The 20,855-nt window shown below is 36.6% G+C and overlaps 1 protein-coding gene across 1 annotated transcript in view; it reads right to left on the bottom strand.

Annotated features, from left to right (window-relative positions):
• ARMC4 (armadillo repeat containing 4) overlaps nucleotides 1-20,855 on the bottom strand; it is a 152,490-nt gene that overhangs the window by 122,594 nt on the left and 9,041 nt on the right. Inside the window, exons 3-8 of the mRNA XM_032243789.1 lie at nucleotides 18,085-18,242; nucleotides 15,767-15,959; nucleotides 14,943-15,049; nucleotides 14,601-14,737; nucleotides 12,244-12,360; nucleotides 412-617 (exon numbers count right to left, since the gene is read on the bottom strand). Of these exons, the coding sequence (XP_032099680.1) occupies nucleotides 412-617; nucleotides 12,244-12,360; nucleotides 14,601-14,737; nucleotides 14,943-15,049; nucleotides 15,767-15,959; nucleotides 18,085-18,242 (918 nt within the window). The remainder of the gene's footprint in view (nucleotides 1-411; nucleotides 618-12,243; nucleotides 12,361-14,600; nucleotides 14,738-14,942; nucleotides 15,050-15,766; nucleotides 15,960-18,084; nucleotides 18,243-20,855) is intronic.

Raw genomic sequence — 20,855 nt, 5'->3', positions numbered from 1 at the left:
CCTGTATTTTTCTATTATAAAAAAAGTTCTGGCCAGACGCAGTGGCTCACGCCTGGGAAGTCAAGGCAGGCAGATCACTTGAGGTTAGGAGTTTGAGACCAATCTGGCCAACATGGTATAACCCTGTCTCTACCAAAAATAAAAAATAAAAATAAAAAGTTAGCCAGGCATGGTGGCATGTGCCTATAATTCCAGCTACTCGGGAAGCCAAGGCAGGAAAATCAGTTGAATCTGGGAGGCGGAGGTTGCAGTGAGCCAAGATGTACCACTGCACTCCAGCCTGGGCGACAGAGCAAGACTGCCTCTCAAAATACATACATATATACATAAAACAAAACAAAGTTAAGTAAAATATTAGGGGAATATGGTTACGAAAGATGCATCTGAAAACAAATGAAATTGTCTACATACTGTTTGTAATTAACAGTGGTCTTCCAGTTTAAGCTTGGTTCTAATCTCTTGGTCATTTGATTCCTCCCGAAATTAATTTGGTTCTTCTCCAGTGACCTCTTGTCTGACCCAGAAATGTCTTTGCGGAGGGCAGCTGCTTCTTCCTTCTTCGGGGCTTCGCCAAGTGGATCCTTTTCCTTTTGCTGTTCTTCATTGAAGCTAATCCCCTTTATTTATAAAATGAGAATAATTTTTAATGATATCTGAATTATCTAGGGTTCTCTGAAGATTAATGCTGGTGGTAAATGCAGGAAAGGAAGTCTCAGAGGCATCTAACTTGTGGTGCTTAGTAACAGCTAAATAAGGGCAATGTCAAGACTAAGGCCTCTTTTGGAGTTAGGTAGACAGTAATGTGATGTTTCTAAACTCACACCTCTGCTGCAGCACAGACAGATAAAACAGCAGGGTTGGACCTGCTCGTACCTTACCACCACCAAAAAAATTAAACTAAAACCCTCTGTTGACTGAAACTCATCATATTTAAATTGCTTCCACTAAAGATAAAGGAAACATCTTGAAGGTAGACAAGTATGACAGACATATTAAATACAGAGGAATGAACATGAGAATTTTAAGAGACCTCTCATCGGAAACACTGCAAACCAGAAAAATAGAAAGTAATATCTTTAAAGAACTAAAAAGGAAAAACAAAAAAAAACCATGTCAACCCAAAATTCTATACTAATAGTAAAACAAAAATCTTTCAAAAATAAAAACCTTCACAGATGAACAAAAACAGAGAATTCACTGCCAGGAGACCTGTGATAGAAATGTTAAATAAAATTATTCATCAGAAGTAATATCATGTCAGACAGAAACATGGATCTATGCAAAAAAAATTAAAAGCTACAGAAGTGGTAAAAATAAACATACAAAACTTTGTGTGTTATTTTTAATCATTCTAAAATATAATTATCTAAAGCAAAAATAGTAAGAAAGTTTTGAGGGCTTTATGACATGTAGAAATAAAATGTGTGACAATAACACAAAGAACAGGGAAGGATATTCAAGGTATATTGTTGTAAGTTTCTTAAACTATTTGTGAATTTTACAATCTTACTTAAAGGAGACATGATAAATTTGAGATATATATTATAAGCTGGAGGGCAGCTAAGAAACTTTTAATAAGAAATGTAGCTAGTAAAATAATAGCATAAATAAAATGGAATCATTTTTAAAAGCTCAATTCAAAAGGGGCAGAGAAAGGTAAACACCACAAAGAGCAGATGAAACAAATAGAAAACAAGTAGCAAGATAGTAAATTTAAATTTAACTTATTAGTAGTTACAGCAAGTAAAAATGGTTTACACACATCAATTAAATGAAAAATCATCAAACTGGATGAAAAAGGAGACCTAACTATTTGTGGCCTAAAGAAACTGTTTTACATATAAAGATACAAATACATCAGAAGTAAAAGGCTAGAGAAGAACAGTTCATGCAAACAACAATCAAAAGAAAGCAGGAATGGCCATATTAAAATCAGACAATATAGACTCCAAAGCAAATAATATTGACAGAGACAAAGAGAGGCACACATACTAATAAGGAATCAATCAGCACACAATTGTAAATGTATATTCACCAAACAACAGAGCTTCATAATATATGAAGGAAACATAGAGCTAAAAGGAAAAGTAGATAAATCCATAATTGGCAGACTTCAAAACTCTCTCAGCATTCAATAAATGAGCAGACAAAACATCAGTAATGATATAGAAGACCTGAGCAACACAATCAGACAACTTGACTTAACTGACATTTAAAAGACACACCATTCAATAACACCAGAATACACAGTCTCCTCAAATGTACAAAAAAAAATTCACCAAAATAGACCATATTCTGGACCATAAAATGAACATTAACAAGCTTAAAGTAACTAAAATCATATAAAGTATCTTAATACTTTGGAATTGAACTAGAAATAAGTAAAAGATCTACAGAAACTCCTCATATATTGAATAAAAACATCATACATTAAAATCTGTGGAATACAGTTTATGCAATGCTCATAAAGAAATTTGCAGCATGAAATCTTACAGACAAAAAAATAGAGGCTGAGACAGGCAGATCACTTGAGGCCAGGAGTTCGAAACTAGCCCAGCCAACATGGCGAAACCCCATCTCTACCAAAAATAAAACAATTTGTGTTCATGGGTACATGTGAAGGTTTGTTATATAGCTAAACACATGTCACAGGGGTTTGTTGTACAGATGATTTCATCATTCAGGTAGTAAGCCTATACCCAATAGTTATTTTTTTCTGATCTTCTCCCTCCTCCCATCCTCCACCCCCAAGTAGGCCCCAGGGTCTATTGTTCCCCTTTGTGTCCATGTGTTCTCATCATTTAGCTCCCATTTATAAGTGGAAACGTGCTATTTGGTTTTCTTCCTAAAAAGGACATGATCACATTTTTTATGGCTGTGTAGTATTCCATGGCATATATGTACCATATTTTCTTTATCCAGTCTACCACTGATGGGCATTTAGGTTGATTTGATGTCTTTACCACTGTGAATAGTGCTGCAATGAACATTTGTGTGATTATGTCTTTATGTGATGATTCATATTTCTTTGGGTACATACACAGTAATGAAAGTGCTAGGTTAAATGGTAGTTCTGTTTTTAGCTCCTTGAAGAATTGCCACGCTGCTTTCCACAATGATTGAACTAATTTACATTCCCACCAACAGTGTATATACATTCCTTTTTTTCTGCAACTTCACCAGCATCTGCTATTTTTTAACTTCTTGATAATAGCCATTCTGAGTGGTGTGAGATATCTCACTGTGGTTTTGATTTGCATTTCTCCAATAATCAGTGAAATTGAGCTTTTCCACATGCTTGTTGGCCACATGTATGTCTTCTTTTGAAAAGTATCTGTTGATGTCCTTTGTCCACTTTTTAATGAGGTTGTTTTATTCTTGTAAATCCATTCCTTATGGATGCTGGATATTAAACGTTTGTCAGACGCATCGTTTACAAATATTTTCTCCCATTCTGTAGGTTGTCTGTTTATTCTGTTGATAGTTTGCTGTGCAAAAGCTCTTATGTTAATTAGATCCCACTCATCAATTTTTGCTTTTGTTGTGATTACTTTTGCCATTTTTGTCATGAAATCTTTGCCAGTTCCTATGTTAAAAATTATATTGCCTAGGTGGTCTTCCAGGGTTTTTATAGTTTTGAGTTTTACACTTAAGTCTTTTATCGCTCTTTAGTTGATTTTTGTATACAGTATAAGAAAGGGGGCCAGTTTCAATCTTCTGCATATGGCTAGCCAGTTATCCCAACACCATTTATTGAAGAGAGTCCTTTCCCATTGTTTGTTTTTGTCAGCTTTGTCATAAATCAGATGGTTGTATGTGTGCAGCCTTGTTTCTGGGCTCTCTATTCTGTTCCATTGGTCTATGTGTCTACTTTTTACACCAGTACCATGTTTTTTCAGTTACTGTAGCCCTGTGGTATAGTTTGAAGTTGGGTAGAGTGATACCTCCAGCTTTTTTTTTTTTCCTTAGGACTGTCTTGGCTATTTGGGTTCTTTTCTGGTTCTATATGAATTTTAAAATAGTTTTTTCTAGTTCTGTGAAGAATGTTTTTGGTAGTTTGATAGGAATAGCATTGAATCTCTAAATTGCTTCACACAGTATGGCCATCTGAATGATATTTATCCTTTCAATCCATGAGCATAAGATGCTTTTTCATTTGTTTGTGTCATTTCTGATTTCTTTGCAGTGTTTTGTAATTCTCCTTGTAGAGATCTTTTACCTTTCTGGTTAGCTATATTCCTAGGTATTTTATTCTTTTTGTGATAATTGTAAATGGGATTGCATCCCTGATTTGGCTCTTGGCTTGGCTGTTGTTTACAGGAATTCTGGTAATTTTTGTAAGTTGATTTTGTATCCTGAAACATTGCTCAAATTGGTTATCAGCTGAAGGAGCTTTTGGGCTGAGAATCCATTGTTTTGTATGCTCCAAGTAAAACATTATTCACAACTGAATTCGTAAAATTTTCTTCATATGCAAATATGACTAGATTAAATTAAATGTATCATGACATTCTTAAAAAACTAGAGAAATAAGAGTAAATTAAACCCCAAATAAGAAAACATAAATACCAAAGTAGAAAAGAGAAAAATTAAACCTAAAGCTAGTTACCTGAGAAAATTTAGTAAATCTGTAGTTCAACAGCCAGATGGCTCAAAATAAAAAAACCCGCAAATGACCAATATAAGGAATGAGAGGTAACAATGACTACAAATTCTATAGATATTAAAATGTCACATCTGGACCAACCAGACCCAACAGACATCTACAGAACTCTCCACCCTAAAACCATAGAATATACATTCTTCTCAGCACCACATCACACTTATTCTAAAATTGACCACATAATTGGAAGTAAAACACTCCTCACCAAATGCAAAAGAATGTAAAACATAACAACCAGTCTCTCAGACCACAGGGCACTCAATAGAACTCAGGATTAAGAAACTCACTCAAAACCATACAACTACAAGGAAACTAAACAACCTGATCCTGAATGACTACTGAATAATGAAATGAAGGCAGAAATAAAGATGTTCTTCTAAAACAGTGAGAACAAAGGCACAATATACCACAATCTCTGAGACACATTTAAAGTAGCGTCTAGAGGGAAACTTATAGCACTAAATGCCCACCAGAGAAGAGAGGAAAGATATAAAATCAATACCCTAACGCCATGATTAAAAGAAGTAGAGAAGCAAGATCAAACAAATTCAAAAGCTAGCAGAAGGCAAGAAGTAACTAAGATCAAAGCAGAACTGAAGGAGACAGAGACACAAAAAAACCTTCAAAAAAAATCAATAAATCCAGGAGCTGGTTTTTTGAAAAGATGAGCAAAATAGACTGCTGGCCAGACTAATAAAAAAGAAACGAGAGAATATTCAAATAGATACAATAAAAAATGATAAAGAGGATATCACCACCAATCCCACAGAAATACAAACTACCATCAAAGATTACTACAAACACCTCTATGCATATAAACCAGTAAATCTAGAAGAAATGGATAAATTCCAGGTCACGTGCACCCTCCCAAGACTAAACCAGGAATAAGTTGAATTCCTGAATAGACCGATAACAAGGTCTGAAGTTGAGGTAGCAATTAATAGCCTACCAACCAAAAAAACTCTAGGACCATTTGGGCTCACAGCCAAATTCTACCAGAGGTACAAAGAGGAGCTGGTACCATTCCTTCTGAAACTGTCCCAAACAATACAAAAAGAGGGAATCCTCCCTAACTCATATTATGAGACCAACATCATCCTGATACCAAAACCTGGCAGAGACACAATTTAAAAAGATTTCAGGCCAATATCCGTGATGAACATTGATGCAAGAATCTTCAATAAAATACTGGCAAACCAAATCCAATAGCATATCAAAAAGCTTATACATCATGATCAAGTTGGCTTCATCTCAGGGATGTAAGGCTGGTTCAAGATCTGAAAATCTATAAACGTAATCCATCACATAAACAGAACCAAAGACAAAAACCAGATGATAATCTCAATAGATGCAGAGAAGGCCTTCAACAAAACTCAACAACCTTTATCCTAAAAATTCTCAATAAACTAGGTATCAATGGATTGTATCTCAAAGTAATAAGAGCTATTTATGACAAATCCACAGCCAATAGCATGCTGAATGGGCAAAAACTGGAAGCATTCCCTTTGAAAACTGGCACAAGACAAGGATGCCATCTCTCACCACTGCTATTCAGCATAGTATTGGAAGTTCTGGCTAGGGCTATCAGGCAAGAGAAAGAAAAGGTATTTGAATCGGAAGAGAGGACATCAAATGGTCCCTGTTTGCAGATGACCTAATTGTATATTTAGAAAACCCTATCGTCTCAGCCCCAGATCTCCTTAAGCTGATAAGCAACTTCAGCAAAGTCTCAGGATACAAAATAAATGTGCAAAAATTGCAAGCCTTCCTATACACCAGTAACAGACAAACAGAGCCAAATCATGAGTGAACTCCCATTCAAAATTGCTACAAAGAGAATAAAATACCTAGTAATACAACTAACAAGGGGTGTGGAGGACCTCTTCAAGGAGAACTACAAACCACTGATCAAGGAAATAAGAGAAGACACAAACAGATAGAAAAATACTCCATGCCCATGGTTAGGAAGAATCAATATTGTGAAAATGGCCATACTGCCCAAAGTAATTTATAGATTCAATGCTACCCCCGTCAAACTACCAATGACTTTCTTCACAGAATTAGAAAAACCACCTTAAACTTCATATGGAACCAAAAAAGAGCCCACATAGCCAAGACAATCCTAAGCAAAAAAACAAAAACAACAACAAAAAAAAACAAAGCTGGAGGCATCATGCTACCTGACTTCAAACTACATTACAAGGCTACTGTAATCAAAACAGCATGATACTGTACCAAAACAGAGATATAGACCAACGGAACACAACAGGGACCTCAGAAAGAACGTCACACAACTACAATCATCTGATCTTTGAAAAACCTGACAAAAACAAGCAATGGGGAAAGGATTCCCTATTTAATAAATGGTGTTGTGAAAACTGGCTAGCCATAAGCAGAAAGCTGAAACTGGATCCCTTCCTCACACCTTATACGAAAATTAACTCTAGGTGGATTAAAGATTTAAACAAAAGAACTAACACCATAAAAACTCGAGAATACCACCTAGGCAATACCATTCAGGACACAGGCATGGGCAAGGGCTTCATGGCTAAAACACCAAAAGCAATGGCAACAAAAGCCAAAATAGACAAATGGGATCTAATTAAACTTAAGAGCTTCTGCACAGCAAAACAAACTATCAATAGAGTGAACTGGCAACCAACATAATAGGAAAAAATTTTTGCAATCTACCCATTTAACAAAGGGTTAATATCCAGAATCTACAGAGAACTTAAACAAATTTACAAGAAAAAAAACAAACAACCCCATTAAGAAGTGGGCAAAGGATAAGAATAGATACTTTCCAAAAGAAGATATTTATGCAGCCAACAAACATGAGAAAAAGCTCATCACTGGTCATTAGAAAAATGCAAATCAAAATCACATTGAGATACCATCTCATGCCAGTTAGAACTGTGATCATTAGAAAATCAGGAGATGACAGATGCTGGAGAGGATGTGGAGAAATAGGAATGCTTTTACACAGTTTGGTGGGAGTGTAAATTAATTCAACCATTGTGGAAGACAGTATGGCAACTCCTCAAGGATCTAGAACTAGAAATACCATTTGACCCAGCAATCCCATCACTGGGTATATACTCAAAGGAATATAAATCATTCTATTACAAAGACACATGCACACGTATGTTTACTGTGGCACTGTTCACAACAGCAAAGACTTGGAACCAACTCAAATGCCCATCAATGATAGACTGGATAAAGAAAATGTGGCACATATACACCATGGAATACTATGCAGCCATAGAAAATGAGGAGTTCATGTCCTTTGCAGGGATATGGATGAAGCTGGAAACCATCATTGTCAGCAAACTGACACAAGAACAGAAAACCAAATACTGCATGTTCTCTCTCATAAGTGGGTGTTGAAAAATGAGAATATACAGACACAGGGAGGGGAACATCATACACCAGGGCCTGGGGGGTGGGGGATTTCAGAAGGATAGCATTAGGAGAAATATCTAATGCAGATGACAGGGCAATGGATGTAGCAAACCACCACCATGGCACATGTATACCTATACAACAAACCTGCACAGTTTGCACATGTACCCCAGAACTTAAAGTCTAATAAATAAATTTAAGAAAAAAATTTTTTTAAAAGTTGGACTTTATCAAAATTGAAGACATTTGCTCTTTGAAAGACACTGGAGAATTAAAATGCAAGACCCAGATTGGGACAAAATATTTATAAATCAAATATCTGACAGAATATATAAGCCAAGAACATATATAAAGATCTGTCACACCGAATGTATAAGCCAAGAACATATATAAAGATCTGTCACAACTCAATAAGAAACTGAATAGCCCAATAAAAAAAATGGACAAAGAGTCTGAATAGACACTTTACCACATTTATGTGAATGGCAAATAAACACATGAAAAGATGCATTCAAAAAATGCAAATTAAAACCAAATGTGATACCAGTATACAACTATTAGAATGTCTGTAGTTAAAAGAGTGGCAATACCAGTTAATGCTGGGTATGTGGAAGAACTGGGACTCTCATACATTGCCAACATCAATGTATATTATTGCAACCACTATGGAGAGCAGTTTACCAGTTGCTTAAAAAGTTAAACATACAACTACCATGTGACCTTACCATTTTACTCTTAGGTTTTTATCTAGGCATAATGAAACTATATGATCATACAAATCCTTGTACAAAAATGTTCTTAGTGGTTTTATTTGTAATAGCCCAAAACCTGAAATGACCCTATATCCCTTAACAGGTGAGTGGATAAACAAATTGTGGCATAGCCATACAATGAAATAATATACATCCATAAAAGCAATAAATTAATGATAGATGGAAAAGCATAGATGAATCTCAAAAACAAACAAAAATCTGCATAAACTATACCACAAAAATTACAGAACACCAAGGAAGGTCCTAAAGGCTCCCAAAGAAGGGAAAAAGCCAAAACAGTTCACATAGAAACATAAGCCTTTGAAATGCTAACTAAAAATTAAAAATTTCAAACCATTACTCTAGAAACAACTGTGAGAAAATAATAAAGGTGTTCTCTAATATGCAAATCCTCCTTTTTTCCGTCCCATGTGCATCTTTTTCTCAGGAAGGTCTACCAAATGATGGGTGCACCAAGAAAAGGAAAACTGAGGCTGGGCATGGTAGCTCATACTTGTAATCCCAGCACTTTGGGAGGCAGGTAGACCACCTGAGGTTAGGAATTTGAGATCAGTGTGGCCAACATGGCAAAACCCCATCTCTATTAAAAATACCGGGTGTGGTGGTATATGCTTGGAATCCCAGCTACTCGGGAGGCTAAGACAGAAGAATTGCATGAACCCAGGAGGTGGAGGTTGCAGTGAGCCAAGATTACACCACTGCACTCCAAGAGCAAGCCTCTGTCTCAAAAAAGAAAAAGAAAAAAAAAAAACTGAATAGAAGGAAACTTCCTCAACATGCTAAAGGACATACAGTATAGGAAAATTCCACAGCTAAAATCAGGATCAATAGTGAAAGCCTAAAAGCTTTTCAATTAAGATCAGGAATCAGGCTAGGCATGGTGGCTCCGAGCTGTAATCCCAGCACTTTGGGAGGCCAAGGCAGGCATATCATTTGAGGCCAGGAGTTCAAGACCAGCCTGGCCAACATGTTGAAACCCCATCTCTACTAAAAATCCAAATATTAGCTGGGCATGGTAGCAGATGCCTGTGATCCCAGCTACTCGGGAGCCTGAGGCACGAGAACCACTTGAACCTGGGAGGAGAGGTGAAGGTTGCAGTGACCCAAAATTATGCCACTGCACTCCAGCCTGGGTGACAGAATGAGACTCCATCTCAAAAAAAAAAAAAAAAAGATAAGAAATCAGAAAAGTATGCCAGCTTTCACCACTCTTATTCAACATAGTCTAGGAAGTCCTAGCCTCAGTAATTAGTCAAGAAAAAGAAATTGTAAAAGTGTCTAAATGGGAAAGGAAGAAGCAAAACTAACTCTGTATGCAGATGGCATGATCTTGTATGCAGAAAAACCTAACAATACACACACACACACACACACACACAGAGAGTTAAATGAATTCAGTCAAGTTTTGAAATCCAATCTTAACTTTAAGACTCAGAAATTAGATCTGATTTGAATACTGAAAAAGTTGTATTTCTATACACTACCAGTGAATGATCAAAAATGAAATTTAGAAAACAATTTCATTTACAGTAACATCAAAAATAATAAAATATTAATGAGTAAATGTAACAAAGGAGAAAAACCTGCACACTGAAAGCCACTAAACATTGCTGAAAGCCATTAAATACACAAATAAATGGAAATACATCTCCTGTTCATAAACAGGACTTGGTATGGTTAAGATGGCAATACTATGTAAAGCAATTCATAAGTTCAATGAAATCTCTATCAAAATCTCAATGGCATTTTTTGCAGAAATGTAAAACCAAGCCTAAAATTCATATAGAGTGTCAAGGAATATCAAATAGCCAAAACAGTATTAAAAAACAAGAACAAAGTTTGAGGATTCACACTTCCTGATGTCAAAACTAATGTAATTATAGTAATCAAAACAGTGTGATACTGATATAAAGAGAGACATATAGACCAATGGAATAGAATTAAAAGTCCCCAAGCAAACTCTTCCATCTATGATCAACTGATCTTCAACAAGGAAGCCAAGACCATCCAATGGAGAAAGAACAATCTCTTCAACAAATGGTGCTGGGAAAACTGAATATCCACACGCAAAAGAATGAAATTGGAGCCTTATCTTACACCATAGACAAAAATCAACTCAAAAGAGATCAAACACCTAAATTTAAGAGCTAATACAATCCTTAGAGAACTATACAATCCTTAGAGAAAAACATAGAGGCAAATTTTCATGACCTTGGATTTGGCAATGATTTCTCAAATATGATAATAAAAGCACAGGCAACATAAGAAAAAAATAGGCAAATTGGGCTTCAACAAAATTAAAAATTTTTGTGTGTCAAAGAACACTATCAAGAAAGTTAAAGGCAATCCACGGAATAAGAGAAAACATTTCTAAACCTTCTATCTGATAAGGGGTTAATATCCAGTATATACAAAAATGAAAACTCAACAAAAAGAATCAATTTAAAATATAGGCTAAGGACTCAAATAGACATTTCTTCAAAAAAGATAAACAGACAACCAACAAACACATGAAAATATGGTCAACATCACTAATTGTTAGGGAAATGCAAATCAAAGTCACAATGGGATACCTCTTCACACTGGCTATGATGTTTGTAATTAAACGACAATCTAGAAAATAAGAAGTGTTAACAAGGATGTGAAGAAAGTGGAATTTTTGGATATTGCTGGTGGGAATGAAAATGCTGTGGCCTCTGCTGAAAACAGGTTGGCAGCTCCTCCAAAAGTTAAATACAGAATTACCATACGGCCCACTTTTACCAAAACTTTTAGGAACAGACCCAAAAGAATTGAAAATAAGAACTCAACAGATACCTGTACCCCAATATTCATAGCGGCATTATTCACAATAGCCAAAAGGTAGAAACAACCCAAGTGTCCATCAGTGGATGAATGAATAAACCAAATGTGGTTCATACATAAGCAACATAGTGTTCAAGTATAAAAAGAATGAAATTTGCATACAAGCCGTAGCATGGATGAGCCTTGGAAACACTATGCTAAGTGAAAGAAGCCAAACACAAAAGGACAAATATTGTACCATTCCAGTGATGTGAAATATCTAAAATAAGAAGCCTCATAGAAAAAGACAAAAGATCGGAGTTAAGCAGGAAGTTGGGGGAGAAGAAATGGTGAATTATTGCTTAATGGGTGTAGTTTAAGTTGGGGATATGAAAAAGACTTAACAATAGTGATATTTGTACAACATTGTAAATGTAATTAATGCCACTGAACCCTGAACAATAGTACATTTACAATATTTTTTATATTATGTTGTTAAAAAAAACACTAATAATAAAAAGTATCCAAAAATAGGCAAAATTACTGTTTTTCTTGTACCATGGAAAGTTGTAGTTTAGTAACATAACGCTATGAAAGCTCAAAAGAAACCATAAAACTTACTTGTTTAGACATATTTTCTAAAAATTGTGGTGATTTTTCTCTTAAAAATGTGACAAGATCTTTATAAATGGAACCTTTTCTCTCATAATTAATGTCCTCTTCATCATCTGTTTTGCCCTTTGGGAAAAAAGAGTTTAGTTCTATGATTAACATAAGAACAATTATAAGAACCTGATCAATATATCACAAGCTAAGCATGTGTATTGTTTTCATTCCTGAAGAATCTGTATGGTAGTCTTTATACATGGAATGTATAGGCAAAATCCTTCCCCCTTAATTTAATGTTATCTATTTATCCTTTCATTCATTCATTCCTTCATTCACTGAATTGTTTATTCATTCAGCAAGCATTTACCGAGTACCTCCTATATGCATGTAAGGCACTCTGCTATCCAGCAGAGGAGTGAAAGCTTCCTTCTCTCCACTCTCCTCTACTCTGAAAATGCATTATGACTTCAGGAGCCTTAGTTGATGAAGTCATAAAAGGCTCCAAGGTTAGAATTTCACCATGAAAAGGCCAATGTTCCTGTTCGTCACACTCTGTTCTTCCGTCTGTGGCATGGTTGCTATAGGCTTATTTTCTAGATCTCTATGTAACGATCTGTCCATACACCCATGTGTCTCCCACTCTCTTCCTCTCTTTCCTTTCTTCATTTTCCTTTTCTTCCCTACATTTTCTGTTCCTCTACAACACAATATATATATGTATACACACACATCACATAACTGTATATATATAAATATATAACTGTAGTGTGTTATATATAACTGTATACACAAAAACATTTCTATACATATGACTTGTGTGTTTTAAATTTAGTTGTAATTATTGAGTAGTTTTATGGTCCTTGTCTTTCATTTTTTTTAAACTTAAAGGGATACTTAAATATTTCCATGCTAAATAAGTTGTATGTACATAAATCAATAATAACTTTTGATAGAAATAAAGACTCCCTGCCCACCTCCAGAAGGTCAAAAAAAACTCATTTCTCCTTTTGTCTCTTTATTCGTAATTAGAGATTTCATTTTTCTAAGATATCAAAGCAAAATCTTATTTTTCCACTTCCTCTTTGTAGAAATGAGCTCAGTGTCATGCTAATAAGAAAAGCACCAAAAGGCATGTCAGAAAGATGCCTACAGGTAATCAGAAAATAGGCGCCTGCATTTTGGTACCCACCCAAGCCAAGGTGTCATAACCCTCCCAGCAGTCCCCTGTGATGGCTGGGTCCCCATTCAGGACTTGGGTGCTCCTTGTAGAATTTTGCTTCTGAGTTTCACATTTATGTTGAAGATACTGAAGGCAGGATGTTGCAGAGGTGAAAGCTAAGCTCCTTCTAGCTGGTTCTGTGAATAGGGATGAGTCTAAAATGTTTTAACCTAGAACACTGTGTGCTGTTTATCACTCAGCTCAAAGCCTAGCCACCCAGCCTCTACTTTGTGCTACTCAGGCAGGGAATCTGCATTGTTGTATTTCTCCTTTGCCAGGCTAGGTTAGGCTCTGTCATTAGAATCAGCTAAAGGAAGACTGAAGGGCTGGGAGAGGAAGGAGGGACCTGCTCCTTCCTGCTGGCCCACTGTCCCTGCTAGAGTCACCCAGCAACGGCCCTTCCTTCCTTGCAGTGGCAGCTGCGTCCAGTAGAAACAGTTGGTTCCAGTTTCCAGGTTAGTTTCTTTCTCACAGTCCCAGAACCAGGCTCACCACACCCCCTGGGAAATATCACTATCAGCAATCCAGTGTTCCACATTCAAAGGTCTGGGTCCCAGATCTGCCAGCTCTACAAGGATCCTCTTCCCGAGGTACCAGCATTAACTGGGCAGTGCCCACTCTCCAGAGATCTGGAGCCCACCTCATGGAGGAGGTCTGAACTCTGTGGGGACCAGCACAGCCTAGAAGGGGGCCCTCCCCAGAGGTCTGGATCCTGGCTTCATGGGGCACTGTCTCCAATCTTCTACAATTAGATAAGCCCCTCTCTGTCCATTTGTCCCTCCAACTCTTAGGATGCAAGCTGCAGTTATGACATCTGTATTACCTCAATGCTCCTCTTCTGTCCTTTCTATCCTTTGGTAGCTGTGTAATGAACAGTGAAGTCATTATGTTAAAAACCTTTCTAATGTGGAATGGGTCACTTGGAAGCCCATTTCTTATCAGATTGGCTTAATGACCTGCAGTGGGGAATAAGAGAGCTAATTCTGAAGTTATTTTGGATTTGCCCAGCAAGCATATATCAAGGGAATCAGCTTCCATCCCACAGAATGATAATTCATTCTCTGTGGTCATTGGGACACAACCCTTGAGACATTTACAGCTCACACCCAAAGTCCACTGGCTTTAGTTACGTTTTTAAAAATTTACTTACACCATTTAAAAATACTCCTCCTGCACTGCAAGTAATGCACAGAGTCTCACTATCGTGAGGTTTCACCAGCACATAACAAATTTCCCCATGAATTTGTCTCCAAGGTGGGGCTCGACATCCATTTGAAAATTCATAATCTGAAACCAATCATCAAGCAATTAGCAAGAGTTCCTTAATCTAGAGTTTGGTAAAAAGGTGTTGGCTTCCACAAAATAAATATTGTGGAAATTTTAAGTTTTCCCCTTCTTAAACCCTCTCTTGTAATGTAGACATTGAAAGCATTTTGAAAATATAATTATAATAACATAAATAACATAAAATGAGCCTGAGAAAGCATCAAACCTGAAGTATATTCAATAGATTCCAAGACTGTTTGGTCTCCTTTTCCCGAGAAACGTTTGAGCAGTTCTATATCCTTCTTCACTGTCATGGGATTTAAACTTATTTCTCTGAAATAAATATTTAAAATGTCAGTTTAAATACTTTAAACAGAATCTACAGGAAAAACATGAACACATTTCATTATATCATGATAAATGTCTTTTTTTATAATTAAAATTGCAGTTAATTTTAGCTGTGCTATAATTTTATAGCAGCACTGTCAACACATCAGGACATTAGTTATTCATGTTTAATGCAACATTAAACGTACTCCATTAAATATTCACTTTATTTTGTACTGATAATATTCTAATAGTAAAAATATTAGAAAAATGAACATGCTTTGGACTATACAAGCTCTACATGATATTGGCATTATAATTTAATAATTTGCATAATAGTCTTAAGAACCTTTGAAAATAATAAGGCCACCTGATGTCTTCAGAATTGCATGAAACCCCACCAGAATATTTTAGTGATGTTACCTGCAACTTTTAATTTTTAGAACTAGAATAAATTAATCCCAAGAAAATTGTTTGTTCCAATAAAATGTAAAGTTAAATCCATAGCAATAACTCCCATACTTCATTTTTCTTGTGTGTCTTTTCTAAACTCTAAAGGCAACTTTGTAACTAATTTTTAAAGGTTCTTTTTTTTAATTTAAATTTATTTATTACTTATTTATCCATCTATTTTGAGACAGAGTTTTGCTCTGTCACCCTGGCTGGAGTGCAGTGGTGCAATCTTGGCTCAACACAATAGAGGTTCCTTTTTAAAAGACTCACAACGAAATATGTTTTAGAGAATGATTGAGGAGGTGCTGATCCAATTGCTTAAGCAGCATAGCAATCTTCTTCTTAATTTCACTTTCAGGATCATCATCTCTGGTAATTTTATCAAGAATACTTAATGCAATTGAGTCTTCTTTCATTGCATTATAATCGGAGCCCAGGATTTTTACTATGGGGTCTCTGTTAGCTGACAATAACAACAACAACAAAAAAAGGAGACAAATAAAAATTACCCTTTTGTCTTCTAGCACAACAAACATTAAGACTAATAAATCCTTCAGAGTCTATTCAAATGTGTTTCTTTCATCAAGCTTTTTCTAATCCACCCAATTAGAATTCATCTCAATGTCTGAGATTCCATTGCTTTTAGGAACTTTCTTCTATCTCATGAGATGCTCCAGTTAATATTGTAATATCATCTACATATCTCCGTAATAGCACAAAGACCAACACCTCCATTCATTATTTCTTCTTTCATTGGCTGTGAGGCATTGTTCAGAATGTACATTCAATTAGTGTATCAGAAATTTATTTGAAGATAGAGAAATAATGTTCTCCTTAGAAGAATCATAGAACTATATGTGCATGTGTGTGTGTGTGTACCAGTGCTGGGTATTTATAAAGGCGTTCTTTCCAAAATAGCATGCTTTCCTAAGCCTACAAACCCACTACCAGTCTTCTGCGCCTATTCAAACTGCTTCATATTCACAATGCCATGTGATCTTAGAGTTGGAAAGCACATCTAGCAGCACATACATATATACATACATATATATATTAAAATTACATTGAAAAACACTACTTCATGATCAAGACTGATACATGTGAAAGTTGAACCTAGAGATGCTGAAAACAGAATTTCGTAAATGTCAAAACCCAATATGGTTGAAAATGAAGGAGAAAGGGGAAAACCCTTGTTTAGAATAGAAAAATTTGAGAAAGATGAAAATATATATACATTGAGACGGGGTTGGGGGAGGAAGGCCTATGAGACTAATTTAGAAAGCTTGACTTAAATGACATGAAGAAAAGTGTAGTGATGGCATTAAGCTTCCCATGTGGCCATGGGACATGCCACGGCCTTTGGGCTGAGAAAAAGGACTTCACTGGGAGAAAGAAGAGCAAAGCAAAGAATACCAAGGAATTAACCATTTATTGATCATCTCAACTTAACAGCCTTATGGCTGTCATCACAATAGAAATTTACAAAAAGATATAGCTGGTGAATTCTGAGGAATGACACAAACCTGCCATGTACCACGCAACACGGACCTGAAACTAAGGCAAAATTCTTGCAGAAACAGTGAAATGCAGCAAAGGATAAGTATTTAGCTAATGGATAAGTATTTGGCTATATAGAAATCTACGTATTATGTCTGTCAATTAAGTTGAATTGAATGAACAATCCATCAATTAACTATCTTCTTGAATTCAGCTTTACTCTTCAAGATTTGATACTCTCACCTAATAAGGAATAATAGGCAAGACATAAAAAATAAAAACCCTGCAGTCCTGAGGTTGAGATCTTAAAAAAAAAAAAAAGACTATCTTCCCATCTCATACAGAAATGGGCAAAATTCAAATACCATGTGCCAGAAACCCACTGGTCACGTAATTCCAAAAAGAAAAACACATACATTATTACCTATGATTAGGTATTTCTACTCATAAGAAACATTTACAACATGATTATAGCAGGCAATTGCATGTTAGATGATTAGATGATAGTGTGAACACCACATATCTTTAAGAAGAAGAAAAAAATTTGCCACAGTGTTGAATGACTGTAACTATTCACAGAAGGCTGTGAGGTCCACAGCGGAATACGACTGAGAAAAGTGGAAAGAGATTATTAAAGGCTGTCTCTGCTAAAGGAAGAGTGCACATTCATTTTAAAGGAAACAGATTTTCATTCATCATGGCAGTATGCCGAGGGAGAGAGTGGATTCAGAGGCCGGCCCTTGTCGTCTGTCTTCTCTCCTGACACTGACCTAACAGGCTACAGCCCCCTGTGCTTTCCAGAAGCTGAGAAGGTTCTTTTTCAAACCGCATGCTAAAACTAGAAACCTAGAAACTTACTAGTGGTAATGTAGCAGGCCTTTCATTTTCAAGCAGAAATTTGATAGGAGCATAATATTGCAGCCAAGGAAAATTAATAACGTTTTCATGAAGTTGTGCATTTGACTTTCCACCTTGTAGATTGTAGAGCTTTTTTCAAGAGACTCTAACAAATGACCCTCCCACCCTTTCCCCAGTTCCCCAGCAAGACTGTTTCTACAAGTGCAAATTACAGACTGGAGGCCTAAGATCACCTTCAACACACGCTTGTGCTTCCTTCAGCTTCGCAGTTTTGGCAATAAATAACAAGCGTGACAGCTGCCCAAAGCTCCTAATTTTAATTTGTGGTACAGAGAGAAATAGCAAAGGCTGTCCATTTTTGTCAACTTCTTCTGATATGACTGTTGTTTCACTAAAAATAAAAATAAAAAATTGAAAGCTTCATGCTACCTGGAGACCAGCAGAAATTAAATTTTAGACATTTAGACAGATTATTCCTATATTTCATTATAAAATAGAGAAAATATAAATACATCTGGTTAGGAGCTCATCTATTTTCCCACTTTCTTCCACACTCAAACTCTTACATCCTGAAACTTATCAGCAACCATACTGATCAGTAGGATATATCCAAGGAAGAATTTTTTTTTTTTTTAGCAATTTCTTGAATTCACAATTTAACTCAAATAGTCACAGTTTTTGGTTTTGTTTCTCTAAAACTTGTTGATTTCTGGCACATTTAAAAAATCATTGGTTCCGCAAAATCGTTTATGCTTTGGGGATTTCTAATGTTATTTTATTTATAAAAATTTTTACACCACAGTAATTAGTGGTTAGGGGTTTTCTTGGCTACACTGTGTTTATGAAAAAAAAAAGCTATGAAAAAAAAGCAAACTCAAGGCAAACTAGATCCTCTCTGTGGATTCCTTTCCCACTCTAAACTTCATTTAGTTTGCCTTGGGATAATAGGCAGTTTTTCTAAATGGGCTTTTCCTGATCAAAAGTTATTGAGTCTCCTAGCTTTGTGCTTCTATCCATTTTAATGATTTTTTTCAGGTTGACATTTAAAAAATATTAAGATGTTTTTATGAAAGTAATATTTCTATAGATTTCCACCACTTACCACATTAACTAAACTGTCCAGGTTTTGTATTACAGGAGGCCATCTCCGATGAAACTGCTGACACCTTAACACCTGATCTAGCTTTTTTTTTTTTTTCTTTCTTTTTTTTTGAGACGGTCTCCCTCTGTCACCCAGGCTAGAGTGCAGTGGTGCAATCTCAGGTCACTGCAACTTCTGCCTCCTAACAGGCTCAAGCAATCCTCCCACCTCAGCTTCCCAAGGAACTGAGACTAGAGGCGCACACCACCACACCTGGCTAATTTTTGTAGTTTTCGTAGATATGGGGCTACACCATGTTGGGCAGGCAGGTCTTGAATTTCTGAGCTCAAGGGATCCACCCGCTTCAGCCTCCCAAAGTGCTGGGATTACAGGCGTGAGCCATCACGCCTGGCCTAATCTAACATATTTTGAAGTGCTTTTAGATGTAGAGATGTAAAATGTTGCTAGTTCATCAGAAAAAGTAAATCTGACCGACCCACATTACTTACTGCTGATGATCTCACTGGAATAGAAACGAGAGGAGATGAACTATGGGAGACAGAATAATGGCCACATCCTAATCCCCAAAACCTATGAACATGCCATCTTACATGGCAAAACGGGCTTTGCATGGAAATTAAGTCAAGGATCCTGAGATGGGGAGACTATTCTGGGCATCTGGAGGGAGCCAAACATAATCACCAGGGTTCTTAGGAAGACAGGAAGGACAGAAGCAGTGACAGGGATAAGCTGATAGAAGCAGTGGTGGGAGTGATGTGGGGCCGTGAGCCAAGGAGCCATAAGCCAAGGAACAGAGGGGCCTCTAGAAGCTTGAAAGGCAAAGAATAAATTCTTCTTGAGCCTCCAGAAGGAATGCAACCCTATCAATACCTTGCTTTTAGCCTGCAGATTCATTTTAGACTTCTGACCTCTAGAACTATAAGATAATACATTTGTGTGTGTTAAAACATTAGGTTTGTGGCAATGTGTTACAGCAGCAAAAGAGGGCTCACAGAGGGACTTTATCAGCCCGATTCTTCTGGGTGCAGGTAGGGACTACCCTATCTCCAGGACTTCAGGTAGGAACTGCACACAGAAGGCATTTAGTAAATATCTGTGGAATAAATGAATGAATAAAATATGTAGACTTGCCAAGGACATGCATTGTGTACAAAATGTATATTTTCTCTAAAATTAAGCTTCTGGAATAATGTCCTTAGGACTAAAGAGATTTCTTAAAGGCCTGTTACCTAAAGGTTACTCACATCAAGGGCTGGCCACCTATGCTAAGTGGATGGAAAGAGGGCTAAGCAATAGGCTGACGGAATGCCACAGATAGCAAGCTACTTGGAAAGAGAGAAACTCCTGGTGAGAAACCCAAGGGCACAGGTGACATTTTTTCATTGCTCCTACCAGTTGAAGCCTGTAACTTAACAGAGAAGTAAGAAATAAAATGCCAGCTACATCAACCAGGAGTGGTGGCACATGCCTGTGGTCCCAGCTACTTGGGAGGCTGAGGTGGGAAGATCACTTGAACCCAGGAGGTGGAGGTTGCAGTGAGCTGACATCATACACCACTGCACTCCAACCTGAGTGACAGAGTGAGACCCCATCCCAAAAAGTTAAAATAAAAATAGATTAAAAAAAAAAAAAAACGCCAGCTATACAAAGAATTTTGAAGAGGAAGTTTCAGTTTTCAGGCTCACAGTTTCTAACACCTAGAGAATGAGCTCTTGGAAAGAAAACGCTGCACCCACCTTGCGAAGGTCAGAAGAATAAGCTATTGAAAACTCCAGTAGCCTGATGGAGAGACTTTTAAACCAGAATTGTCGAAAGGAGCTAAAAATTCTGTTTATATTCTAAAGCAAGAAAGCAGGAAAATGTCTTTTTTCTTTAATCCCCAGTGTATCGAGTTTAGTGGGG

Source organism: Sapajus apella, unplaced genomic scaffold (assembly GCF_009761245.1).
Source record: "Sapajus apella isolate SASKATOON/1434 unplaced genomic scaffold, GSC_monkey_1.0 scaffold53, whole genome shotgun sequence".
Classification (NCBI taxonomy): Eukaryota; Metazoa; Chordata; class Mammalia; order Primates; family Cebidae; genus Sapajus; species Sapajus apella.
This window is presented reverse-complemented; position numbering and strand designations above follow the sequence as displayed.